Source organism: Daldinia decipiens, assembly GCF_022478715.1.
Source record: "Daldinia decipiens strain CBS 113046 unplaced genomic scaffold F4813scaffold_2, whole genome shotgun sequence".
Taxonomy (NCBI): Eukaryota; Fungi; Ascomycota; class Sordariomycetes; order Xylariales; family Hypoxylaceae; genus Daldinia; species Daldinia decipiens.
In genome coordinates this window covers 1,707,531-1,732,416 of record NW_026054545.1, presented here as the reverse complement: position 1 = coordinate 1,732,416, position 24,886 = coordinate 1,707,531, and the positions used below count along the sequence as shown (strand labels likewise).

The 24,886-nt window shown below is 47.3% G+C and overlaps 9 protein-coding genes and 1 non-coding gene across 10 annotated transcripts; 5 read left to right on the top strand and 5 right to left on the bottom strand.

Annotated features, from left to right (window-relative positions):
• Positions 1 to 915: 915 nt before the first annotated feature.
• On the bottom strand, positions 916 to 2,921 carry F4813DRAFT_109973 (phosphoglycerate mutase-like protein). The gene is made up of 4 exons (XM_049238500.1): positions 2,438 to 2,921; positions 1,824 to 2,090; positions 1,478 to 1,705; positions 916 to 1,421 (listed from the first exon to the last, which is right to left on the bottom strand). The coding sequence occupies exons 1-4, from the start codon at positions 2,614 to 2,616 to the stop codon at positions 1,355 to 1,357; spliced, it is 741 nt and encodes a 246-aa protein (XP_049104455.1). The 5' UTR covers positions 2,617 to 2,921; the 3' UTR covers positions 916 to 1,354.
• A 145-nt stretch (positions 2,922 to 3,066) lies between these two features.
• On the top strand, positions 3,067 to 3,766 carry F4813DRAFT_344720 (uncharacterized protein). The gene has a single exon (XM_049241688.1). It carries the CDS (start codon positions 3,228 to 3,230, stop codon positions 3,726 to 3,728), a length of 501 nt encoding a protein of 166 aa, XP_049104454.1. The 5' UTR covers positions 3,067 to 3,227; the 3' UTR covers positions 3,729 to 3,766.
• A 27-nt stretch (positions 3,767 to 3,793) lies between these two features.
• F4813DRAFT_385205 (uncharacterized protein) lies at positions 3,794 to 4,225 on the top strand (the record flags this gene model as incomplete). The annotated part of the gene is made up of 1 exon (XM_049246215.1): positions 3,794 to 4,225. One exon carries the CDS (start codon positions 3,794 to 3,796, stop codon positions 4,223 to 4,225), a length of 432 nt encoding a protein of 143 aa, XP_049104453.1.
• A 429-nt stretch (positions 4,226 to 4,654) lies between these two features.
• F4813DRAFT_344716 (cysteine proteinase) lies at positions 4,655 to 6,911 on the bottom strand. The gene is made up of 2 exons (XM_049241687.1): positions 6,575 to 6,911; positions 4,655 to 6,498 (listed from the first exon to the last, which is right to left on the bottom strand). The coding sequence occupies exons 1-2, from the start codon at positions 6,588 to 6,590 to the stop codon at positions 4,829 to 4,831; spliced, it is 1,686 nt and encodes a 561-aa protein (XP_049104452.1). The 5' UTR covers positions 6,591 to 6,911; the 3' UTR covers positions 4,655 to 4,828.
• Positions 6,912 to 7,026: 115 nt separating this feature from the next.
• Positions 7,027 to 8,268, top strand: F4813DRAFT_109886 (ARP23 complex 20 kDa subunit). The gene is made up of 5 exons (XM_049238499.1): positions 7,027 to 7,201; positions 7,291 to 7,617; positions 7,682 to 7,807; positions 7,862 to 7,906; positions 7,960 to 8,268. Exons 1-5 carry the CDS (start codon positions 7,199 to 7,201, stop codon positions 7,966 to 7,968), a joined length of 510 nt encoding a protein of 169 aa, XP_049104451.1. The 5' UTR covers positions 7,027 to 7,198; the 3' UTR covers positions 7,969 to 8,268.
• A 2,844-nt stretch (positions 8,269 to 11,112) lies between these two features.
• F4813DRAFT_397074 (uncharacterized protein) lies at positions 11,113 to 13,925 on the top strand (the record flags this gene model as incomplete). The annotated part of the gene is made up of 5 exons (XM_049247906.1): positions 11,113 to 11,439; positions 11,592 to 12,677; positions 12,732 to 13,145; positions 13,206 to 13,613; positions 13,674 to 13,925. The coding sequence occupies 5 exons, from the start codon at positions 11,113 to 11,115 to the stop codon at positions 13,923 to 13,925; spliced, it is 2,487 nt and encodes an 828-aa protein (XP_049104450.1).
• A 950-nt stretch (positions 13,926 to 14,875) lies between these two features.
• On the top strand, positions 14,876 to 16,807 carry F4813DRAFT_344712 (Phox-like protein). Its single transcript, XM_049241686.1, has 4 exons — positions 14,876 to 15,461; positions 15,669 to 15,990; positions 16,221 to 16,474; positions 16,531 to 16,807. Exons 1-3 carry the CDS (start codon positions 15,360 to 15,362, stop codon positions 16,247 to 16,249), a joined length of 453 nt encoding a protein of 150 aa, XP_049104449.1. The 5' UTR covers positions 14,876 to 15,359; the 3' UTR covers positions 16,250 to 16,474; positions 16,531 to 16,807.
• Positions 16,808 to 17,100: 293 nt separating this feature from the next.
• F4813DRAFT_t13 lies at positions 17,101 to 17,181 on the bottom strand. The gene has a single exon. It is a non-coding gene; the product is annotated as a tRNA-Ser (tRNA).
• A 294-nt stretch (positions 17,182 to 17,475) lies between these two features.
• F4813DRAFT_344708 (mitochondrial carrier) lies at positions 17,476 to 19,788 on the bottom strand. Its single transcript, XM_049241685.1, has 4 exons — positions 19,292 to 19,788; positions 18,441 to 19,185; positions 18,022 to 18,358; positions 17,476 to 17,969 (listed from the first exon to the last, which is right to left on the bottom strand). Exons 1-3 carry the CDS (start codon positions 19,477 to 19,479, stop codon positions 18,146 to 18,148), a joined length of 1,146 nt encoding a protein of 381 aa, XP_049104448.1. The 5' UTR covers positions 19,480 to 19,788; the 3' UTR covers positions 17,476 to 17,969; positions 18,022 to 18,145.
• A 262-nt stretch (positions 19,789 to 20,050) lies between these two features.
• On the bottom strand, positions 20,051 to 22,914 carry F4813DRAFT_344705 (uncharacterized protein). The gene is made up of 3 exons (XM_049241684.1): positions 22,159 to 22,914; positions 21,740 to 21,853; positions 20,051 to 21,676 (listed from the first exon to the last, which is right to left on the bottom strand). The coding sequence occupies exons 1-3, from the start codon at positions 22,271 to 22,273 to the stop codon at positions 20,319 to 20,321; spliced, it is 1,587 nt and encodes a 528-aa protein (XP_049104447.1). The 5' UTR covers positions 22,274 to 22,914; the 3' UTR covers positions 20,051 to 20,318.
• Between the last annotated feature and the right edge of the window lie 1,972 nt (positions 22,915 to 24,886).

Sequence of the window (24,886 nt, the reverse complement as noted above, 5' to 3'; positions counted from 1 at the left end):
TTATGTACCCCTTTATTGTTGAGTAAGTAGATGCTGTGTACCATAAGTAAATAGGTAGTGTTTACGCAGCAAATCTCAGAGGCTCCTTCGTAGTTTCGGGGCTGTCTGCGGATATGCTAGCTATCTCACCGCGCCTCCGGAATGTGGTTCACTAATGTTTAATGATAGCCTAGGAGGAGGAGGAAGGGGCTCGTGTGAACTGACTCCTAAACTACCTCTAGATGATATTTGATCTATCTCTTATTTTTAAGGTCATTTCTACCAAACTACACGACCAAGATCTAAGCGGCCTTACTACATTTGCCCATTACGCATGGAGATATAACATCGACATAATATTGATACGAGCTAAGGGCTATACGACTCCTACACACCAGCCGAAATTCCATATTTTGAAGTTGCAAAGATATGGATATAAACCGAGAGACACACGCGTACGTATTCTTTTCTTAGGTCTAGTTATCGAACGAACATGAGAGATTGTATTCAATAAAGTGGCAGTGCTGCATGTAGCTGCTTTGTTTTCAGACTAGAAGTGTGTGGATATGTCTTAATTCTTGAAGATAGGCAAGGTAACAGCGGAGGCCCCAGAGAATCATATATGAAATAACCGCTATTTTCTTGATTTGTAGATGTTAGTCAAAGAAATAGTAAACGTACGACCTCCCCTTTATCAAGCATGCCATTGCCCTTCTCGTGTATGACTAGACGACGTGGATGCGTATATCGTGATATGTAGAGATAGAAGCTGGAAAAAGAAATACAAAAAGCTCAGTCCTAGGTTCCGAACCCCCTCGAGGGGGTTCGAATCCAGAACCTACGAAAACTCTAGCAACTAGTTGATAAGATTTTACTGACCGGTACCGGAAACCTCACCATTAAACCAACGGGATGGCTCAATGCATTCAGTAGTCAGGCCCAGGCCGAAGAAATGGCCCGTTGCTATGGTATATATGTCGTCTTTGGGTGCTTGTGGAATTATATGGATCCGCCTGTTGCTATAGAAAATTGCCAGGTACGTATTGTAATTGTGCCGGGCCGTCGTCGTCGTGGGGGGATTTCGTGTAGGCAAAATTCGAGTCGATAGTCTTTCATCGGACTACCTCTGCATAATGCCTATATTTCTCAGCTCTCTGGCCGCGTGACACAAGATATACACTTGTGTAATGGCGTGTAAATTCAAGCAGCATTGATACTATCTTCTGGATATGTCGGGGTATAATCTTTTCGAAGATGATAAGTATTTCGTTGACACAGGTGTGCATATTTTTAGAATAAGGGGAAATGTTTGACCCAGACATTACATTCTATTGTATATATCGTAGATTATGGCGCTTTTATACTCCCTGTTTGTCTATGGGCTAACTACAAAGGCACCACCTAATAGTATGGCGGGCTCGTGTATGTTGTGATGTTCGTAGCTAATAGCGTCACTGTTAACGTGGTTCTATGCTTGGTCCAAGGGAAAATCACTTACCTCAATATTCCAACACCACCAGCTTCTAGTAAAAATGCTGGGCCATCCTGCAAAGCCTTTTCTACCCACCTCATCGCGAAAGCACGCAGTATATGGCCATGCGCTACGATTAGGACATCCCCAGCACATTGGTCCTCTGACTTGGGTTTGCCGATTACGGGCGTGTGCCACATTTCCCGAATCTCTTTGATCAAACGGTCTACGCGCTGTGTGACGTCTTCAGGGCTCCTTCGAATGATATTAGCCCTCCCTTTATACTCAGTATAGGGCCTTCGACGAGGCTAATTGCAACCATCGGCAATTCTATCCTTGTCGTTGGCTGATTAACTCAAGACTAGTGACTTACTCTCCACCGATACACCCGTCCCTCCAGATATCCCATTTCTGGGTGAAACCCTGCTTGGCGCGAATTTCACGAATCTCGGGACTTGTTATTCCCTCGTAGTCGCCGTAGTCCCACTCGCGGATGTCCTCTGTAACCTCGACCCGCGCATTGCAAGGATGGTTGGCGTCAGTGGGCTTTGCACCGTGAATCTTCCACGGCAGGGGATCCGCAATACCGAGATTGAGTAATTCAAAGGTTCTCTGGGCTCGCTTTCGCGGTGACACATATCTATGGGAAAATATGATCAGCCCCTGAGCGTGATTCGAGCTAGTTACTCGAATTCACCATAATACTTATAGCGACTGATTTAGCTCAAGTAATGACAAGGAATGAACTCAAAGGGGGTAAGTGGTGTAGAATTAGGGCAGTCTTAGTATATCCGTAAGGGTCGCACTTCGGTTTAGTGACATTCTTAAGAGTACCTAAGGCAGAGAAGAATTCCATGTGGTACCGGCACCGGATCTTGGGCTCTTCATCGAGGCAACCAACCAGCTTAGTTTTCAAACTTTGCCTTGAGGCAAAAAACCTCAAATGATGCCGAAAATACACGCAGTTGAAAGGGAAGGCAAACTCACATATGCGCGATTTGTTTGGGTACAATTAATCGGTCGTCCCCTACAAGTGCTCGACCAGTTGCCTTCACACGCTTCTCTCCATTGGCCGTCAATGGAATATCAGTTAAGCCCGTGTGCTTGCCGCTCAACGACCATTCGGTCTCGCCATGACGAACGAGGAAAACTCGAGGGGTTGTCATTGCTCCCAACCGGTAGTGATCCCTCAAAATATTAGAGGATATTAGAGAATATTAGAGCGAGTTTAGTTGAGATGAGCTGCGCTGCCAACGAGTCGCAGCTAGCAGTAGCAGGACTCGGGAATGTGTTTGGTGTAAGGGTTGAATCCTATGGTATGTTTATATGAATCCCAAGAAGGATTGTGAGCTACTGATCTGACAGTGCTAGGTCCCGTGGACGCATAAACGTTAAATACGCTTCAACGGGCCTTATACCGGTTGATATTTTGGCCGTTGCGTGCGGCAGACTTCGAGGAGGCAGGCTTGCAATAAATGCGGCGCAAAGTAACCCCTCCGAAACGACAAAGGATAAAAACGGATATATACACCGGCAATCTACTTTTAGAGGGTTTCATGAAATGAAAGACGGGGAATCAGAATCAACTAATGGGGAAAATAAACGTCATAAGCTGCTTAGCTTGTAACTACGAGATCTGCGGCCAATACCAAGTCTGGACTTTGCAAGCAAACTATTGACTTCCAAAAAAAAAAAAAAGAAAGAAAGAAAGTCTCAGGAAGAAAAGCAAAAAGGCCAAGTCTTCAAACCCCAACCCCGATTAACCCCAAACCTCTCGATGATGTCGTTCCTGGACCTTGTAAGTCGATTACTAAGGGCCATACCCCTGCAAGCCAGAGGATCCACTGATAGGCCCCGCGAAGCCGGTGGCGGACCGAGCGGCGCCGACTTTTTCATCGCGGAGCTCGAGCTCCAATCCTGTCCCGCCACTCCTCAACCTCCAATTTGTTCAACTTCACACGACTCCGAGATCATTACAAATACCCCCGCCGAGCCACATATCCACATACAATTACCCGAACAGCCCGAACCTGCTGTGCTTTATACCGGGAGAGGAATTACGTCACCGTCGCTATTGGTTCTGCATCCGATTGATTCTGCTGGCTCGTTCAACAGCGGAAGCAATAGCAGCAATAGCAGCAGCAACGATAGCAGCAGTACTAATATTTCAGAAGGGAAGGGAAGAGGAATACACCCTCACGGTGATGACGCGGTAGACCGGCGACAAGCAAGAAAACAACGGGAGAGCAGTGTCTGCTGGAGGGAATACTGGGGATAAATCAAGAGAGAGAGAGAGAGAGAGAGAGAGAGAGAGAGACACACACACACACACACACAAAAACCATGGCAGCCCGACCACCACAACCACTAACCCAGCACCGTCCCCCCCGCCCAATAAGACGAGGCCCCGCCCCTCCAAGCCCAAGCCCAAGTCCAAGCAGCAATAAGATAGCCAGCAGGATATCCGGCATAACAGTCAAGCGACTAGTCTGGACAGGCGCCTTCGCCGCCGTCACCATCGTCAGCGCCATCTACGGCGCGGGCCTGAAGACGCAGTCCGAGTTCAAGCAGGAGAAGCGCAAGATCGTCGAAGCCACCCCCGAGGACCGCATCCGCTATCTCGAGGCCCGTCGCGCCGCCCTCGTCGCCCAGAAATCCCCGTTCGAGAGGAAGTTGGCTGACCTGAGGGCGCGGATGAGCGCGCAGGAGCGTAAGGATGGTGGCGTGGGAGGAGAGGGGGCGGCGGCGGGGACGGGGACGGGTGGTAAGAAATGAGGTTAGTCGACTTGGACAGGGCTGGTTATGAGAAAATAATAGGGCTTTAACATAATAAAGTGAGTACGGGAAAAGGGGGATTGGTAGACGAACCACGGAAGACTCGATGAATTGCTAGGATTCATCTTCCTACGTTACTCCAGTGGGAATCTACGCCGCGCGTCTACGAGAAACGACCGTTTAGATAGTGGCCATGATAGCCTCCCATCCCACCCGTTAGATTAGATGAAGGACACAATGCCTCAACAGAGGATATGTACCTACTTAGTCTAAGGACGCACCGCGCAATACGGCCACGCGTTGGACGCCCTTGAAGATAGGCATGGACATAGAAGAAAGACATGTACATATGAAACATGGCGTATGTGGGAGACGTTAGGGACTAGGTGGTTGAAGACTTCGAGACGACGGAGTACACGTAGCATTAACACCTACATGAGAGAACCTGAGTTCAAAATCCCGACCAAATGTGGCAAGACATCTATTTCCCGAACCGTACCCTATCGAGGGGAAGCGCGTCTAATGCTAGCCATTGTATTTCCCCCCCTTGCTTGTCATGCACTCAAAACGCCCGTATGCGATATCGTGTCGTCAATTTCGTATTCACTCAAATTCAAGTGTGCCTTCGGCAGAGGGCAGCGGAATAGCGCGGTAGAGCAGGATGAGAGCCGAGTGCGACTCGCCACCTCCGGCTAACGCTTCGATCTTGTCTGCCGTCACCTCCGACACCTTGTCGTCGTTGAACCACCACCACTTTCCGTCCTCTTCCTTCCGCTTTCCGGTCTTGGCATCGACCGGAGCCGTCTTCTTTACGTAAGCCGTGTAGTGGCCGCTGTCAGCGCTTGCGCCCTGGTGCGTGACGACACCTCGTAGTTCGTACAAACCGGACTGGTTCGCGCCATCATCATTTGCTAATGACGGGTCGATGAGAGCATTTAGTTCCTTCTTAGCTGCGAGAAGAGCTGCGTCGCGTTCTGCGTCGATCTCGGCATCCGTCTTGTAAGTCTCGCCCATCTCTACGTCGCCGTCCGCCGAGGTGCCAGCTTTGCTTTCTTCCTTCTTATCATCTTTCTTCGTACCCTTACCACCTGGAATATCGGCCTGGTCCTCACCGGCGGCATTTCGCTTACGTCGCTTGCGCGCACGTTCAATATCTTCCTCATCCTTCCGAACTTCTCGGACCTTGTCTCTGACTGGAACAAGCATTCCCTTTAGCTTATCGTCACAAAATTCCACAAGGTCCAACTCGTGGGGGAACGTGACCTTCCGCATGATCTTGGCCTTCTTTTGAGTTTCTCGCTTCCAGAAGAAACGAACGAAATGGACTGTTAGGTACTTGGGTAGCCGCGAGATTTTGGAGGTCTTGGTATAGACAGCATCCCTGCCCAGGACTTCTGACCTCTTCTCCACCTTCTCGCTTAGACCATTCGCAATTCCGTCTCGTAAGTGATTCGTATTGCCATCGATGTGGCAGTTCAACTTTAGGAAAGTTTCTTTCGAGACTACAGGCTGCTCTCCACCTTCTTTAGCTGCAGGCTCGTCGCATTCTAGTTCGGATGTAAACTCTCCCTGCATGTATTTATCAATAAAGGAAGTCTCGGGCGCACCGGGAGCATCCTTTACGCGCAACTTTTGGCGCAACTGAGTGACAATTTGAGACCATGCCTCCTCCGCATCCTGCTGGGCAAACCCATGGCCAGTCCGCGAGCGCTCGGCAAACTGGGGGAAAGCAGTCCGTAACGCAGTTAGAAATACCTGGGGAGTGTAGGCCTCCTGCGTCTGGGACATGTATTTATAGAGCTCTCTCAGTTGCTTGGTCAAATCAAGAGGCGGCAAGAGACCGGCGCCACTTGTGTTCTGGGGTACATACTCGGTCAAGGCATTCTGGAGTTCTGGAATGGCGCGGAGGGTCTGGAGCGTGGAGTTAAGGTAGCAGGTATTTCCAAGGTTAGCCAGGCCAGCGGGTATAGCGCCTTCTTGCTGAGCTGCTTCGGCCTCGGTCATATCTTCAACAAACTTGATGGGTTCTTTCGGTCGAGCAAGGACCTCCTGACCTTCCTTCCCTGGAGTTCCAAGCATCATGATAGTCTGGCCGGGCTTGAAATCGAACTTGCTCATGGGGGTATCATCCTTCACTTGGCCGCCCTTGACTAAGATCTTTTGGCGTTCGGGCTCTACGCCTGTAACACTGTAAAGCTGGAATTTGAACACATCACCGGTTGACTCGGGATCGACATCAATGTCATACTTGGTTCCCTGGTGTTTTACGACGACTACACCAAGTGCAGAACATATTAGTGGGTTTTTCTAAACAGCACAGAGTCAAGATCTGCAGCTCGAGGTGCTCACCTGGTATGGTTGCCATCTTGTCGTGCCTCTAACGATATGACCTTCACTATTCTCTAGAGGTTCTCCGTGCTGGGATTGAACTAGAAGACGTGTCGAAAGGGGGAAGGGGAAATAGAAATATATTTATTTGTCTGGTAATATTGTCTGGTAATAGCCTTAGGTTAGGCAAGGCAAAGCAAGGCAAACTCGTGGTGCGTCACCCCCAATAATCGATAGGATTCTACCCGCCTTTAGGGAGTTTCAACTGAAGCGGGTCCCCGCTGCGGGGCTACAGAGATGTGTCAAGCAGTCAAGCCACAGAGCAGGCAACCTATGTACATAGGTACCTAGGTAAGTACCTTAGGAAAAAGAATCCACCTCCACCAATCTTAATTCGACGTCACGTGTTTATCTTACTTGCATGGTAAATCGATAAGCTTAAGCTTACATAGTAACTGTACAACCCACCTATCTTTTACCCCTAACTGCCCTAGAAGATACGTATCTTAGCTGTGCAGTGGCCCCACATTAGACCTTCAGGACGTCGTAATTAACTTAAAGGACCGCTGTCAGGCTGGGAATTGCTTCACCCCACACTCACTGTAGGACAAACACCAGGTTAGGGGACTGACCGCTCTACGCACCATGGTATAGTCTACGCCCATCTCCTATATCTCCTATATCTCCTATATCTCCTATACTTAAATCTAAAGTCACCTACTAACTCCGAGTCTCAGTCCCAATCTCTCCGCCCCTACCTCCAATGCGTACGGAGCACTCTCACGGCCGCCCTTTGCCTCTCTAACTTTGCCTCCCAAACTTCCGAACGACACAATGTTCCCGAGATCGAAGCCCAGACTTCCCCGGAAGTTCTACTCAACCCCTTAGTCATCTCCCGCAACGAGAACGAGAAGGTCCTGATCGAACCCAGCATCAACAGCGTACGAATTAGCATCAAGATCAAGCAGGCAGACGAGATCGAGAATATCCTAGTCCACAAGTTCACCCGATTCCTGACCCAGCGAGCCGAAGCCTTCTTCATCCTTAGGAGGAAACCTATCAAGGTATTCATTCCCATTTTCGGTAGAGCTACCGTGATGTCCATCGTAGCTAATCTGGTCCGAATAGGGTTACGACATTTCCTTCTTAATAACCAACTTCCATACCGAGGAGATGCTGAAGCACAAGCTGGTGGACTTCATCATCCAATTCATGGAGGAAGTAGACAAGGAGATTTCAGAGATGAAGCTGTTTGTATGTCATCCTAGAATTGACCCCCTATAGCCCAGATTGACTAACCAGAATTAGTTAAACGCACGGGCAAGATTCGTGGCCGAATCTTTCCTGACGCCCGTGAGTTCCTTTTATCACCCCTTTTCTCGGCAATTTACTAATATTATTTTCAGTTTGACTAAAAGATACGCCCATGGAGGACTGGCTTTCTTCCCGGCCAAACTTGGGGAGAGAATAAGACACGAGCTATGAAGCTAACAATTCACGGAGACGCAAGAACTGACATACCAGAGCATAACTGGTTGAGGCCGTATAGATAGAGACAGCAAACTCCAGCAATATGCATTACTTACGTAGATATAAAATGATAGCAAACAGTGATTTCAGGTTACCATTTGATCTATTTAGCCAGTGGGCATTGATGCAATGAAGTGATTGACGGGGCAATCCTCTATATAACCTCTTAAAATTGTGGTTCCAGGTGTAGTGGCTTCATATTCAAGCTCTTCCATTCATCAGATGCTTGCTTTCGTTTGTAGTTCAATAATCGGTATACATATATTATAGTTACAAGTATTACCTATAGCTTATCCTCCGATTTTATGAGGACGAGCTCTATCCAGTCGAGGCCGCTGCCTTGTGTCTAAATTTCATAATTCTTGGCCATCAAAGTAACAACTAATGTTTATAAACGAGAAATACATCCTCCAAATATCCAGTCTAGTAGATTATTCTACAACAATTCATTTTACGTATCTTCATGCTCATAGTGCTTTGTGACCTTCGATTCTTGGTATCAGTTTACCTGGCAAATTAATACATAGTATGTCAATATACCGGCATCAATACGACCTATACTAAACCCAAAGCCATATTATCAATTACATATTATCGGCCAAAGGAATTAGTTGTACCACGAATGTTCTTATATGTATGCCTAATCATTATCAAAATTACGTCGACAGACAGTTTCGAATATATAAATTGGAAGGGAAGGAACCAAGATGGGTCATAAGACGAAGACATAATTAGTAGCATATCTGCGGCCAAAGTAGGATTTAGGATTCAACATTATCTATTATTTAACAAAATCCGTAAGATTATTTTATCTACCTCGTCATAATTGACCAACAGAAGTTCGAGTTAATTACCTAGTAGCAAAGATCCTAATTATTGAGGCTTATAAACACCGGCACTTTAGGAAGACGAGATGCCCAAAATCGTAGCTCGAATTGTAGAGTTGGGTATAACTATCGTCAGGGCTAACGGTCGTATATGAAATTAATTTCAGGACGCGATTACAATCACAAACTGTTAGACGACCCGGTCTGAATATTTTAGTTGCAGCCTTATCTATCCAAGGTAGAGAAGAGTGATGAACTAATATCGAATACTAGAAAACTGGCCGTTTTACTCCGCGGTGTGCTTCCTTAGTTGACGCTCTATTCTCGTTATTAAATATATTGCTCTTTAAACTTTACCTACGGCCCATCAGCGGTTTCACTTACTTTTGTAAATGAGCAAATATTGTTGGTTAGGTACGGTGAAGCTTGTATTGAACGCCTTGGAAGTAGCTTGGGTGGATATTCCCGCTCTTGCCTACTTGTATGCCGGGTGGACCACGATACCTGAGGTTCCGTTCGGTGGCATCTCGAGTGTCTACTCTTGCCGTGGGGAGGAAAGACCGCCGCTTGCAAATAGTAGCCGCTCTTACCATCATACCACAGTTCTATTTCTATATATCATCTGATACCTGAACTGGAGCTTATCAAATCTCTAGTCAGTTCGAGTTTACCAACGTCAAACCTCGAGGCAAGCACCAGATCCTGTAACGGCAGTTATCCCCCCTTCCTCTCTTACCTTCCTCTACAGCCAAAGATACGAAGGTATACCCAGTAGTTAGTGGCTGATAGCCTTAGTTTTGCTTGTGCCAGCTCGCGATATCCTCGTTACTTCCCTGCAACACAATATCCTCACCGCCCTAAGTCTCGAAGGAAATCTATCTATTTAACAGTCTTCGTAAAATATATTCATATGAATCTAACTTTACTTCTTCCGTCACCTCTTTTCGGTGTGGTCCTATCTTCCTTGATTCCCTAGGTACATCCAGCGCCATCCTGGTTATCCAATAGGTACCTACCTATTTTAAAGCCCCTTTCCCCTCTCCTTCGAAATAACAATACTCTCGACTTTTATTGAATATCCTGACTCACCAAACCTGAAGCTTGGACCTTTGGTGGTTTCATATCTGGTACGTATATTCCCTCCTGAATCCTCTCTATTTCATTGGCTGCGTAAGAATACCTTGGTGTATCTAACTTACACAATCAGATAGCAGACATCATCCAGATATCCTCTGGATACCTTTCTCCCCACTGTGGTATTTTTAGCAGAGTTCGGTTTTATGAAAAGGCGGGCATTTTAAGTATCTACTACAGATCAAGTATTACATAGTGAGTGAGCCGCTTTCCAACTCCCATATTTCAAGATTGCCTTGTTGCCCTGCACTCCTGATTCTTTATTTCCTTACTACTTGCCATTCCCTCTTGTTCACGAAATTATCCTTTTCGCATATTGAAGTCAGTACGTGACGTGGGGCTTTTTCTGGACGAACAAATCCCTAGGCAACGGCCAGCCCGTACCGTTGTCTGTACATTTTTAGCCACTATCACCAACCCCGTTGCATCACGACACTTCAAAAGTTACCTTGTAATTGACAGCTGCCGGCGGTGCATTGGTAATTATACTTGGTACCTTACGTACCTTTACACACACCTCGACACACAAACCTGCCTGCCCGATTTTATTTAACAATCATCCCGCACTTCTAAACATTCTTTCCTCCCGTTACACCTTCACAACACTTTTCAACTTTCAACTCGACACTTTCAATAGCGCTTCCACCTTCCTTCTTCCCCCAAGACTAACCCAATTGTACGGATAGTTTATGAAGTTCATGTGGATATCAATCGGCAAAGTAGTTAGTAACCCATTCACATCAGCACGCACATTCACCTGGAAGTCTTAAGGATTACTACATCTTGGACCTCCATCTCAACGAGTCATTACTTCTTGTCTCGACTACTTCACTTATCCCTTTGGCGTTTCTTTGCAACGCGGGTCGCGACTTAACAACAATCAACTTCTTCGTGTAAGTGTTTAACCTACCCATCTTCCCGCGCACTACTACTAGAACATTATCCCTTCAGCAACAAGTCATCTATCAACACATACTAGAACAACTACTTGCTTACTTGAATAATGCTAACTTCACATATTGCTTAGTCCGGCCATATTCTATTTATCTCTCACTGATATACGCGAATATGCCTGGAACTACAGCTCCTGGCAGCCGATGGGCTAACTCCAAGCTGCCTCGACAACCTCTAACTGCCTCTTTGAATGTTACTTCGCATGAGGGCAGTGGCGCGGGTGCTCCCGCTCAAGGCGCTTCTCTTAACATGAACATTGGTTCTTCCGAGGCTGGTAGCCATTCTATGGCTTACACCGCTGTAAATGCAGTGAACAATGCCGAGACGGCAGGTGTAGTTACTATTCCTAGTGGCAGCTACTACACTACTCCCAGGTCATTTGGTTCTACGTTGATGGGATCCATGACTGGCGCAGCTGCCCCTAACAACAGCAACGAGAAGGTAACACATCCCCCCCCAAGCCCAAACCTACACCTACACCCTCCTACATATTTGTTGCCGATGATGATTAGACTTGATCCAATGTCTTTTTTTTTATCTTAACATTATAAATTAGATTTGCCATGCTAATAAATCTATGTCTAATCTTACAGGTCTCTCCGGTGGAAATGTTCATGAACATGCACCAGGCTCAACAGAATCTACAGAACTTTCCTAATGGAATTCCCCTCAGCCCAGCCCAGCAGGCAGCTGTAGACAATGCTATGCAGCCATCAATCATAGACCAGTCGATGCTGCTTTGCCTTCAGCAGCATTGGACCCCTGCAGATTGGAATTTCCAGAAACGTGAAATGACAGGCATGCCGATGCAGGAAGACTATGACAGAGTTGCCGGTGACCGTCGACAGTCTTGCACCATTCATAGCGAGAACGAGGAGGTTTTCAGACAGGTCCTCCACAACGTCGCGAATGGTCTGCCCACGACCTCCCCAAACCAGAAGGGGGGCCACAAGCGAAAGAATACGACGGTTTCGGCACCGCCTAAGATGACACTGGATACATCACCCACGCTACTTAGAGGCAGAACTGGCATAACCTCTTCTCAGAGTCAGATAATAGGTAAGGCTGCTCTGGCCTCAGTAGTTGACGCCATGGGACTCTCTCGCGGTCGCCAAACGCCTATAGTCCAGGGCAATCTCACCCAGTTCACTACGCCTACCAGCATCCAGAGAGTTGGTTTACTTGATCGCAATCCTTCAGATGGTCAAAGCCATAACAGTACCACTCCTACAAGAACTCGGCGAATTAGCCCCTTAGCTCCTCCGGGAAGTCACAGCGCTGCCCGATCGGCGCAGTCCATTGTCCGTCTTAGTGCCACTGCATCGGGTTCTTCTAGTGGTTCCTCAAGCGGAAATGGCCTCCTAGATTCCTTGAGAAAAACTCAGTCAGCTTCTCCCACACCCCTAACGACAGAGCTGATCCAGCAGCGACAGACTCTTGTTAAGAGTCCTTCTAGCCAGCGATCGAGTCTACGATCGACATCCCCGATCTACGGGCCATTGGAATTCCTTCCTATTCCCGAGGAAATCCAAAAGCTTCGCTCGGACTGGTTGAATCAATTGACGGGACCTAATGGGCAACCTACTGTCGAAGATATGCTTCATTCCAGCAACATGCCGTTTGTTGAAACATGCCATCTTGCCGAGCGCAGCAACAACGGGATTGTGTGCATTAGCAACGTAAGTTATTCGTAGAAATGATAGACCATGGACACATGATTAACTTTCTTCTAGATCCCCTATGAGATTACCCGTGCCGAGATCATCGCCTTCTTGGGTCGTAGCGCTCGCATCCTGAACGACAAGGAGGAGCCTGTCCATATCATCATGGACCGCGTTACCAGCAAGACAAATGACTGTTACGTCGAGTTCGTGTCGTTTCAAGATGCTGTGAACGCCGTGGACAAACACCGAGCCGCCATCAAGCAGGAACGTCACCCTAAACTTGGTGACCGCAATGTGGAGATGACAGTTGCTTCTCAGGCGAAGCTCATGAAGGAGCTCTTCCCTACTGCACATGGCATTGACTGGCACGAATCCCCTTATGCATTCACATCTGGTTCTGAGTACGACTTTGAAAACTTCAAAGGATTCGTTTGTGCGGAAGAGATGGGTATGCTCTATAAGCATGCTGAGGCCAACTCCCACGTAAGTAATCCCCCCCCTTAATCCGATTATGTTCTCGCTCCTAACGTTACCCTTCTATAGGCCTCATATGCTAAAGGTTGTCCCGAACGACCATTCGAGTGCATGATCAGCACTCTAAAGAAGATGCCGTGGTATCTAACTGAGCGTATCACCATCAAGGAGCGCCATTATATCTATGACGCGACATTCAAGATGGTTCAGTACTTGAAGGAGCTTCTTGAGAGAGGCACATTGCGCCGCGGCCAAAGGCCAGACTTCAATCGCCTCACCAAACAGCTTCTTAACCGACTTGTTAAGGCTGCTATGCTATGCCCCGGCTTCACTGTGAGCCAGAAGGACAACATTGCATACACGGTCAATCTGTCCGAGCTTGACTTGCGCGATTACAACCAGCCTCGTTTTGCTGAGCGCTGGTGCCACCAGTACGCCCTTGGCGTTAAACCCGGCGTCCCTCTGGATGTCGTCGAGGTATGTTATATACACCCCTATTCTACTGCTTATATATTGTATTCTAATAAGATTGAACAGTACTACATCGCTTTAATCAGCACTGAGACTTCTCGAGTTGTAGATAACCTTAGCGTCAGCCGAAAGCGCGCCCTGAAGCTCGAGCAAAGCAAGACCTCTGATTATTGGGGCTTCTTCTGGTGCGAGATGGGTTTGCCGTCAGGACCAGCGTTTGACAACATGACGCTAGCTGATGTTGCTGCTTTGGAGTGGGACGCGATCGAGAAGATTATCCGCCGGGCTATCACTGGAGGACAACTGCCCTCCTACTAGAGCGGGATGGCCATCTAGACCTTAGGCTATTCAGTTGCATAGACTCGGGGTAGTCACCATCAACTTTGCTTTTTGCTATGACGACAATGACGATCGTCGCCAACGGGATAACGAACACAACTTCGTTTGATCTCTAGAAGGCCATTTGCTACACCTACACGGTCTTCTCGGAGGCTAGCCATGCTAGCCATCATCACCGAATGCGACACCTGAAGGAATCCCTTGCTTGACCAGCTGCGAAAGATTATTGAGTGTGCATCAGCACGCGGCCGCTCATACGAGCCGCTCGTTCTGATGAGAATGTCAAAGTTGAGGATCTTAATCAGACTTCGCACCCTGTAGGCTCTAGACTGAGCGCAGGGGGGGATATTTTTTCGCACATTTATTCTCGGTATCTACACGAGTAGAAAGGCGCGCGAGAATTAAGACGCATGTCTTAAGTCATTATGTGACAATACTATGGGGTGATCTACACCCGTTTGGAACCCGTAGATTTGCGATTTGCTGGGAATCCGGTTTCATTTCATTTCTTTTAGTTGAGGCTTCTTTCGTAGATAGCCCTAATAAACTATTTCGTTGGTCAGCACATTGCTTGAGTATTATGCCTTTTGCTTTGTGAGTTATTGGTAATAGCTAAGATGAGTATTTATAAGGTACCTAATTAATCATAAGTGTAAGTGTAAGTGTAAGTGGTATAAGTCAGAATTAGATGGGATGAAGTTGATATTATTACTAATCGATCCCCCTGGTCTCGAATATTGGTCGGGCAGATCGTAACTCTCAGATATTTCCCCGCATGAGCTTCTAGTACGTACTGTACTTTTGTGAAGTATTATCCACGCAAGATACAGAGTATAAATACTTGCGTGTATGCTAGATGCTCGTACCTTTAGTACCTTCAGTACAGTAAGGGTACCTTACCTAATTTAATTATTTGGGAAACAGCCGTCGTCCTTGGCGCCCTGATCAAGCAAACCAACTCCACTGTCGACCCGCCAGCTGCCCACCTACATACCTGCCTACTAAACCTCATCCCACTTCCTGGAACTTTCCATAGTCGACAACCACCAAAACCACAAAACCACCAAAACATCGCACCAAACCTTACCACATTTCCCCATCTCCCTTCCCCCCTCCAATCACGCTGAGCTGAGACCGCACATACCTTCAACCCGAAACTTCTTGCCCAAGTTCGACCTCACCTTCTACTAGGATTTTCGACCGACTCTGCTGTCTGGTTCCCTAGGCCAACGAGGCGCAAGCCTCTGACGCAAACCCCCGAGCGAACTGCTATAAACAGTCACGAAACAAACCGCCAAAACGGCGTCCACCGGCCAACAACAGGTCCCCGCGACCGGCGCGGGCGCAGTTCCAGCGGCACCCACGTCGTCGAATCAAACCTCGACATCTCCGACAGCAACCTCTCCGCGCGGAATGGCTGGCTTAACCCGTCCCATCCTGCAGTCTATGCCGGACACGCGTCAGCAGTCGTTCGAGGAGATCTACGGGCCCCCGGAGAACTTTCTCGAGATAGAGGTAGGTCCCTTTCCGAAACATGTTATTGTTCATATGGCTTCGTGGATGGCGCATAGCCTTACTCAATAAGGCACGCGAGCAAGACTTATACTCTTCTCCTTCCCTCCCCCCTTTACTGTTTTATATGCATCACGCGACACAATTGAATCAGCAGTGCGACCAATAGTAACAGTAAGCTGATCAATGGCACCTGGCCATCTGAAACAGGTCCGCAGTCCGCGCACACACGGCACGTCGCGCAACATGTACACGGACTACGAGATCGTGTGCCGCACCAACATCCCGGCCTTCAAGCTACGGCACTCTTCGGTGCGCCGGCGCTACAGCGACTTCGAGTACTTCCGCGACATTCTCGAACGCGAGAGCGCCCGCGTCACTATTCCCCCGCTTCCTGGCAAGGTCTTCACCAACCGCTTCTCCGACGATGTCATCGAGGGTCGTCGTGCTGGACTCGAGAAATTCCTCAAGATTGTTGTTGGCCACCCGCTACTTCAGACTGGCAGCAAGGTCTTGGCTGCGTTCGTGCAAGGTGAGTTTTTTTTTTCTTTTTTCTTTTTTTTTTTTTTTTTTTTTCGTGACTGCATTCCTAATACCGTGGTTTTCCTTTTCACTTGATGGGCTATGCAGGTTGAAATAGGAACATTGGCCTGGGCGGAAGGGTATTATATGAGAAGAAAAAGCCAAATCTAAGCTGTTACGAGGGATTAACGTCAATATGCCGACTATGTTCGAAACTAGATAGCTAACTCAGATCTCCAGACCCTAACTGGGACCGCAACGCTTGGTGACTGCGACTTTTCGACTCGTGGACCACCAATAACGGGCCGCAAAATCCCGGTGGCCGTCGCATACCCAGAAAGCTGCGGAAGAGACCGCCTAAACAACTCGTGGAGACTCATTTGCAGGGGATAGCATCGAAGCGTAGTAGTTGGGAGACGGAGACGACATTACGATGAGAATCGAAGGAACCGCTTATATTACTGGCCTGAGCTTTACAGATACGAGGTTAAAGAGTAATTGCGTACATCTATTTCATGACGCCTACGTGGACATAGCTGACTTGACAAAGATGCGGTTTGAAGCCGTCCGGCAGAAAAGGATGATCAAACTACTAGTAGTCGAGAAGGACTTATTTTCGTCGATTTTACCTATATTAATATAATTTCGGCTTTCTATTCTTGTGGTGCTTCGTCTAAGCTTAATTCAAGCAATGGACGTTTTAGTTTGAATTGCCACTAGATCCGAGTAATGACGTTGTTATCCGGGGTAAAATTCGAAGTAAACTTGGTGTAATAGGGGAATATCGTAATAAAAGTGCAACTACTCGAATTATAGAGAGCTATGAGATCTTCAGATGATACATGTAGCAATCCACACAAGCATAAATGTACATGACGCAAGCGCGCAGTTGATATATACATATACCAAAAAAAAAAAAAAAAAAAAAAAAAAAAAGAATCTATACAACACATGAGACATGTTTAAGCCCCAAAGCACTCTGTGTCAACTAACTAACTAACTAACCTAGAATACTAACCCGAAAAACAAAACTTGAAAACTGGAAGTTTAGGATTTCGATGTTTGGGATGAATGAAAGAAAAAAAAAAAAAAAGGAAATCGAAAAAGAAATGGAAAGTCGCGACAACGACAGGATTCGAACCTGTGCGACCGAAGTCATTAGATTTCGAGTCTAACCCATTAACCACTCTGGCACGTTGCCTTGATGACTGATAGCCTTTTATTAGGTCCTATATATCCCTAGCGTGTGTAAACTTCGGTGAAATTAGGCGGTTGTCAAGGGCGCTGTGATTCGTGAGAATTTGATGGGGTCCACCGTGATGATTGGTTTCTTGGGGCGAATGAATGGGAGCAAGAACTACTACCTAACCTAACCCATGTTTTTATTAATATTAGTATTGTCTATAGCCACCTAACCTGTCCTATACTTAGTCGGAATCTTATAATAAAATAAATACTCAAGGGAACGAGGATATGATACCTCCCTTGCTGGGCTTATAAAGACCTACTAGCTACCTAGAAGATGTTGTAATTAGGGGCACTCATAAGAGACCTTTAACGGAGGACACTCAAGTCCTGTACACAAGCCTACCTGTTCTCTCTTATGCTACATGGTTACATACATGTATTTCTAATACATGTGGTCGTGGCCTTAGAGTGGATCGTTTTTATTTTATCCTCTTCTTTTTTTTGCCTTATCTAATATATCATCCATCTCCCTTTTCCCTCCTAAACGCCAATCATGCTATATGTCACATGCCACTCCGTACACATCGTAGCAGGCTAACGAGAACCCTGCCGTGCTTTTTTGCCTTCGTAATTCTATCGTGACCCAGCCCTTTTCTATCACATATTTCCATTTGATATACAGTAGTGGTGACGTAGCGTTTGCACAGTGTCTATGCACGTGCGTGGGTGGGGATAAAGGTGAGATGGTTATTTAGAATGGCTTCCTTCGGTGCCTATGGTTCCTTGGATATCCAGTCCAAGCTCGAGAGGTATCGTCAGTCATCTAGCATTGCCTTTTCTTCTTGTCTCGTACCTCAAGTTGATGTTATTACAGGGTCGTCATAAACGTGTACCGTCACGTTAGTGGGTGATGTCAGTGGGATTGGACTTGTCTAGGGGGGCGTTAATATGTGGGTTAGTGACAAAGGTATCGTTATCTAGTTCTTCGCGCCGAGGAACTTGACGATAACCTCGTACATGCCGAACATAATTGCGGCCGAGGGGATTGTACGCATTAGATGAGGCGTTAGACCACCGTATAATCCGACGACGCCCTCCTCCTTCCAGACAAGTTTAAAGCATTGTACAAGCCCCGTATACTTGGGTTTCCCATCTGACATTGGTGCTTGTCTGAGCCGAGTCCGCGCGACCTAGCTATCAAGTTAGCTACCTCTTCTTTCAGATCACAATTCAATTCTTTGACGGCGCTGTATAATCGCCGTGAGCACTCACCTCGTGCGGATACGTCAATATGGATGCTATGCCCTTGGCCGCGCCGGCACCCATGAAGTTTCCGGTCCAGTCAACTGTACGGTCCCACCATGTCTTTTCCTTGCCACTCTGCACGATCAGTTCCTCTCGTAATCTTAATTTACGTTTAATCTCCTCGTACATCATCCACTGCAGTGTGCTTTCGGTGATGCCAAGGTAACTTGCGCTCAGACCTTTGAAGAAGCCCCGCGGACCCTCGTCCCGCACCACCTGTCGGATGCAGTCCCAGCTGTTGCGGTACCGGCGCGCACCTATGTCACCCTTGCGCTCAGCGTTATTCTTGTCAAGCTGCAATCGCGTCTTCACTAGCCATATAGGATTCGTCGCAGTTCCTGTTGCGATCCCCGCTGTCACCGCACTGGCTAGATGCACAATTGGATTCTCCGGGGATGCGTCTAACCACTGCGAATATGCCCTCTTGCTCGTGGGGTACACGTAGAAGTTGATGCTTCGCGCCGGCACGACTCCGACCAGGTTCGGCCCCAGACCCTTGAACAGTGCTCGCCACCCTTCTAGCCTGTGCACGTCGCGCAAGATCTGGAAGGTTTCTTGTAAGTGATACGTGGCTGACTGCCATGGACCAAGGCGCGCTTGGCCTGTTGCTTCTCGCGCTGCCCGGAGCTGGGCTTGATAGAAGTCGGATTGAAGTCGGGTTTTGAGAACATCGAGAGGTGCTGTTAGCACAGCTGCTGTCATGCCCCCGATACTGCGAGAATAGAGAGCCTTAGCGAAAGCCTTGTATGCATTTCTTTTGAAGGGCATTTTCCAGCTTTAAGGAGCTCTATAGACGAGGAGGAGGAATCATGACGTACCCTCCGGCGACCAAATGTGGCCAAGATCTGGAGAACGGCGACGATGTTGTCGCTGTAGCCTCGGGAGTTGCGAGACCGAGCTCACGGGATTGAGGTAGTGGCGACTGTTGTGGTATCGGAAATGCGCCATCGCGACGCTTTCCGGTGTTGTTCATTGTATAAATCGCATGGGGTGGCGGTTGGGCCATGACCCGTTATGGAGATGACGGCTATAAGTCAGTTTCTGTGCGGCCTGTAGAAAAGCGACGGAGAAGCACTCTGAATATTCACTACCGACACCCCATTAAATTGTTCACAATTGTGAGCTTAGTAGAACGGCGATTGTCGATAAGTGAGTGGAGGTATATTTAAATTTGGAAAATTTGAAACTTTGAAACTTTGAGACCAGAGGTTCGCTACTGACGACGTCAAAGAATTGCATGCAATTAGATTTGACTTTTTTTTTTTTAATGGGTACCGCCGCCACACTGTCTTATCCCGTCGCGTCTAGGTATTGTACATAATACATAGAGTAGCCCTAACTACATGAGATATGTACTATGTAGGTACCTAGCGCGCTTCCCAACTTTTAATTAAGTGGGGCCTCATCCACTGTGCCTCAAACACCCGCGAGCCCGGTTTTCCCGAAGTTTGGGGATGTAGGCAGGTCACTCCGAAGGAGGCCCGCCAGGGGAGTCAGATATACATAATATAATGTATTGTAAGACACTTAGTCAAGTTGAGCCTCTTAGAGCCTCGGTGTCTTACATCAGGTTATTCAGCACAATTTTAACTTCATCTCATTTGCCAGGACTGAGCAATATAACTTGAATTTTTTCAATTTCTCCCATATGTCAAATAGTTAATGGTAACTTGGTAAGCAACCTAGGTCCTAATGAGTAGACATGAAGTTGTAATGCACGCCTTCTCCTAGCCGTATGCTGTCCGGGTATATACAGGTTGCCAACACCTAAAGAAAACCCACATTTACAAATCCACCCGCGTATATATGTACGGCCAAGTAATTGTAGTCTTGCTCTTGTTCTGATTATTCTGAGTGTTGATGACCCCCGCGCGAAATCGCAGCAGCATCTGCCGCCGCGGACGCGACCGAAGCCATGTGGCTAAGTATCGACTCCTGCTCCCTAAACATCCCACTAGCTAGTTCTTTTCTCGGGTATTCTTGTCCCTGGCGCACATCTCTTATATCTACTTCCATAGTTTCATGCCTACTTATTGGTGTCTCTGGTCCCTTTCTCCAGACATCGTCGGCAGGTCTGCCAATGGCTATCCTCGAACCAGACCTGCTCGTGCTAGGTTCGTCGCTGCGTTCCGATTCCCTACGACGTTCGCCGAATTCGAGATGCGATTGGGATCCAAATACAGCTCTACCGGAGTCCCTTGGCTCATCTCCGTCGTCATCTCCGTCTCCGCCAGCTTCTCCCTTAAGCCAAGCCACCTCCTCTTCTGTAAGCCCCTTCCACACACATCTTGCATGTTTCTTGGTGCATCCCTGGCAGGCAGTTAGGTGTTTAATGCACTGTGTCTTGAGCCTTCTGCATCGGTCACATGGTGGATGTATAGCGTCTCCACGTGCTAGTCTCTCGATCTTAGCCGTTACCAAGGCGCGATTTTCTTCCTCCACATCCCTCATAGCTGGCTCGGTGGGATAACTGGGTGAAGGCCGGTTGCTACCTAAAATAGTTTGCTGCTGAATAGAGGTTCTCGGCGTCGATGTTGCGGTGCCCATTGGATTTGGGGTTGGTGGTATAGAACCAACGGAGGAGATACGGTGACTAGAAGGTTGGGAGGGGGCAAGAAACTGCTGGAGAAGATCGGCATGTAAGTCGTAACCGGGGTTGGCACCGGAGCCTAGCGACTGGTTTACAGCTTGGAAGTTGGGGCCGGAGGCTGATTGCGACGCGCGACGCGCATGTATAGACGCTTTTCGTCCGCTCAAGTGGTAGTTAAGTTGGCGGGCCCTACGCGCCACTTCGTCCGCCTTCTTGATTAAAACCTGTAGGCGCTGCTCGACAATTTCGAGAGTTACTAATTCCGCCGTCTCGTCTTCTTCTAGCGGCTGTGGCGGGACAAGCCTGAACCTGTCCAGAGCGCCAGATACTATTAACCTCCAGTCATCTTCTCCAATTTCGACCTGAACGCCTTTCAGGGGGAATTGGCAGCAACGCCCGCCATTAGGAGTAGGCGTTAATACAAACTCTCCCGGTTTTGCCTTAGCAAACTCGACAATGTCAAGCCATGTGACCGGGTCAGGGCTAAATATCGTCTGTGGCGGATTTGTCGTTATTGAACCTTCAAAGGCGCCCTCCATCGCCTTCAGCAAACGGCTACCCGTCAACTTTGCTCCTAAATTAGAAGCAAGGCTCTCGTGTCTATTCAACACTCCTGAGTCATCGCGTCAGTCCTTGTATATTCAAGGAAGAATAGTATAAGGTGGAAACGGCTCACCCTCATACTCGTTGACTAGGGTGAGAACATCGGAGAAGGTATCGCTGTCGCCCTGTATGAGCTTAAGTTTGACCGGATGGGCCTTGGACAGATAATTGATCGGGGCTATCGTGCCTTCGATATTGGTAGGTTAGTATATTTCTACCGAGCGGCTACACTCCTGGCCGTGACCGTGACATGGTCAATTGGACTCATTTTGCGAATGTGCGATAAAATAGTTGGATATAAAGATACGATACATAAATAAGGTAAGAGTATTTCATAGTAGGACATGATGATGATGATGATGATAAAGAGATGGAAGCCAATGTCACATACGAAACAAGGCGTGAAGATATCATCGTGTCCCGGATGGAGGCTACCTATGAAGGTGTGGATATGGGATATGTGTAAGTGTGTATGGGTGAATTGGGACTTACCTGACTGAGGCGGAGGCGGTTGTGGTATACGGTCAGCATGAGGTGCTTGACTTCCATTGTCATCAGATATGTCTCTTTTTCGTTTATGTTGATCAGAATCTGGATTGTGCGCCATCCCAGCACGCCTCACGGTTGAGAAATTTACAGATACCTCTTAAGCTTTGGCAAGAGTCTTGATATACAAAATGGGCTGCAGCTTTAGAATAACCGATTGACACGTCCAATTAATTCCGTCGCTAGAAAATACGAATTGACATATATGAGTATAGTATAAGATAGGATGAGTTGGGGTTCGCTTGACGTTGCTATTTCTGTCCGAGAGTTTGAGAAGGCGATGTGATGTATATATTATAAGGGTAAGCAAACAGCGGGAGCACGCTTTATTACGAATTAATTCTCCAAGTCGCAGATGGGCCGAGAATTGCGAAACGCTCGGGAACGGCACGCAGACTGCAAAGCTAGGGCTGCCGAGCTTTGGGGCTTTTCCGTTTTTCTGAGCTCGGCGGCCGTCATAGGAACGAACCTTTAGATTCGTTCGTAGTGAGTAAATAGCTTTAAAATAAGGGAAATGGGATCGAACGAGGGGCCAAACAAATTAAATGGAGAAGGAAGAAAAAGGGGAAGCCAATATAGAAACATATGATGTATTGAAGGGATTGAAGGGATTGAGGTATGGATATATGGAGGTATTGAAGTACGTGTATGATAAAGTAAGCAAGCGAAGTATGGTGATACTCAGCCTCGACGCAAATAGAAAATACGGAGTAAACTACCGTGAGAATGGGCTGGGGATAAGGGTATGTCGGCAACCGGGGTGGATTCAAGAGACGCGGGGCTCAAAATGTCTAGTGTTCAATACATACCTGGTAATTACATGTATGGGTGTAATTGTTGATCTCTAGATTATGTACGTACCTAGTTCGGGGAGGCACGGCACGGAATGATACCGCAGTATGTAGTATATTATGTACTTAGGTAGGTAGTATACAATCGAATTAAAATAGGATAAAGCTCCTTAGAGTTTACCTCTCAATGTCTTCTCAATGTGGCATGTTGGCAGGGTGGTGAAAAAGAATACCCACCCGCAGATTTTACAGAAGGCAGTGTGCTGGGATCCAAGTGCGAATAGCGAAGTGGGTTAGGTATACCTAGGTAGGTACCTAGGTACGCTTTTATGGAAGCTTGCTGGTTTAGGTAATAACCTAGGCTCGATACCTACCTATGTAAGCAGCTTCCTAGGTATGTATTGATGACTTTTTTGCCCCAAGCTCTGCAGGCCAATCGAGCTGAGGTAAAGACCTCTGGGATAGCTTATAGGTACCTACCTACATTAGGTACCTAGCTTCTACCTTTATATTTGTGCATGTGCGTAAGGTATATGTACCTACATAATACCTACATTAGGTAATGTAATATACCTAAATAACATTATATCAATACTATAGTCTTTGTTAGTATAGTTATATGCATATATGCTTGTAGCAATTTCATATTGAAAATGTCCTGCTTGAACTTTTCTCCCCCCCCCCCCCTTCTTCTAAATTCTAATGGGGTAGGTTGTATGCTCATACCAACAGAATGATACCCAACCAGAAAATTGAAGTTTAGCGACATCTCGGCTGTTTACATGAGACGATGGTGAACTTCACGGAACAGAGATTGAAAACTTTCCATCTTCCGTTCTCTTTTGTCGCTTGCTTCTCATTGCCTCTCCGTACTCGCCTCGGGAGTCTTCACAGCCCGGTTAACCCTAGCCGTATATAGGAAAGGATCATCGACGCTGGAATTCCGCACCTTTTAAAGACTTCCCGGCCGTGAGGTCCCTTGTCGCCGCACAAAAGAAGGAAATGATCGACGGGCTACCTACATGACTTTGGCGTTGAAACCCATTGGCGTTGATGGATCTGAGGTGCGTTAGACTAATAAGCAAAATTTCGAATGGATGGGATTTGAAGAATACGGTTTAAGGTCCTCTCAGCTCATGGCCCGTTCTCTCGAGGTACCTAGTAAAGAGCACGAGTTGATAACTTCCATATGATGTACTTTTTATTTATATTAGTTGGTTATAACTATATGCTTTTTGAACCTTTCCTTTCTACTTGTTGTTTTCTCTTTCGCTATGTATGAGCTACCTAGGTAGGTATAGTTCCCACATCCGTATTCAGCTACTCTTGGCACGGTACGAAATAATGTACATATATTTACAGCTTCAGAAGCGCGAAGATATGTGATATGCTCTGCAGCTTACATCCCTGAGAGTCGCTAGCATAGATAGAAGTGCTGCCGAGCTTACATCCCTACATTTGCAGGACGCTACTCAGATGCTGCATACAAGCAGACAGGCCGCTAGTCCTTCGTCGGGTCCTCTTTGCATAGGTACCTAACCTATGTAGTACCTACCTATGTAAAATGCTCTATGTAAAAGCCCCGAACAAGCCACTCAGCACCCCGCGGTACCCCTGGACACGGCACACCAAGGACAGAAGCGTTCCAGAACAACATGCTAAATTTATAGGTCCAAAAAAAAGAGTACCTTTCCTCGCCTTCTGCCCCTCACTCCAGCCTTGGGTCAATTGGAGAATAGCCTTATCGCGGGGTTCCACTAATTTGCATCTACGCAGCCCAAAGCCACAGAGGGGATTTAAAAAAAAAAGCAATCGACTTCCCGGTATTCCACGATCGACAGCAACCTGCGACCTACAAGCTGCAGAGGAAAGACATAACAATT

What these genes read in the sequence shown, in the direction of transcription:
- F4813DRAFT_109973 (XM_049238500.1), bottom strand. Translation starts at nt 2,616, where the DNA reads ATGACAACCCCTCGAGTTTTCCTCGTTCGTCATGGCGAGACCGAATGG. An exon ending in GACGGGTGTATCGGTGGAGA is followed by an intron (nt 1,706 to 1,823) that starts GTAAGTCACTAG and finishes TATCATTCGAAG; the next exon opens with GAGCCCTGAAGACGTCACAC. An exon ending in GGTGGTGTTGGAATATTGAG is followed by an intron (nt 1,422 to 1,477) that starts GTAAGTGATTTT and finishes TGACGCTATTAG; the next exon opens with CTACGAACATCACAACATAC.
- F4813DRAFT_344720 (XM_049241688.1), top strand. Translation starts at nt 3,228, where the DNA reads ATGATGTCGTTCCTGGACCTTGTAAGTCGATTACTAAGGGCCATACCC.
- F4813DRAFT_109886 (XM_049238499.1), top strand. An exon ending in TTAGGAGGAAACCTATCAAG is followed by an intron (nt 7,618 to 7,681) that starts GTATTCATTCCC and finishes TGGTCCGAATAG; the next exon opens with GGTTACGACATTTCCTTCTT. An exon ending in TTTCAGAGATGAAGCTGTTT is followed by an intron (nt 7,808 to 7,861) that starts GTATGTCATCCT and finishes AACCAGAATTAG; the next exon opens with TTAAACGCACGGGCAAGATT.
- F4813DRAFT_344712 (XM_049241686.1), top strand. Translation starts at nt 15,360, where the DNA reads ATGGCTGGCTTAACCCGTCCCATCCTGCAGTCTATGCCGGACACGCGT. An exon ending in AGAACTTTCTCGAGATAGAG is followed by an intron (nt 15,462 to 15,668) that starts GTAGGTCCCTTT and finishes CATCTGAAACAG; the next exon opens with GTCCGCAGTCCGCGCACACA. An exon ending in CTTGGCTGCGTTCGTGCAAG is followed by an intron (nt 15,991 to 16,220) that starts GTGAGTTTTTTT and finishes TCAGATCTCCAG; the next exon opens with ACCCTAACTGGGACCGCAAC.
- F4813DRAFT_344708 (XM_049241685.1), bottom strand. Translation starts at nt 19,479, where the DNA reads ATGGCCCAACCGCCACCCCATGCGATTTATACAATGAACAACACCGGA. An exon ending in CCACATTTGGTCGCCGGAGG is followed by an intron (nt 19,186 to 19,291) that starts GTACGTCATGAT and finishes CTATTCTCGCAG; the next exon opens with TATCGGGGGCATGACAGCAG. An exon ending in TATTGACGTATCCGCACGAG is followed by an intron (nt 18,359 to 18,440) that starts GTGAGTGCTCAC and finishes CTTGATAGCTAG; the next exon opens with GTCGCGCGGACTCGGCTCAG.
- F4813DRAFT_344705 (XM_049241684.1), bottom strand. Translation starts at nt 22,273, where the DNA reads ATGGCGCACAATCCAGATTCTGATCAACATAAACGAAAAAGAGACATA. An exon ending in ACCGCCTCCGCCTCAGTCAG is followed by an intron (nt 21,854 to 22,158) that starts GTAAGTCCCAAT and finishes CCAATATCGAAG; the next exon opens with GCACGATAGCCCCGATCAAT. An exon ending in CCTAGTCAACGAGTATGAGG is followed by an intron (nt 21,677 to 21,739) that starts GTGAGCCGTTTC and finishes GCGATGACTCAG; the next exon opens with GAGTGTTGAATAGACACGAG.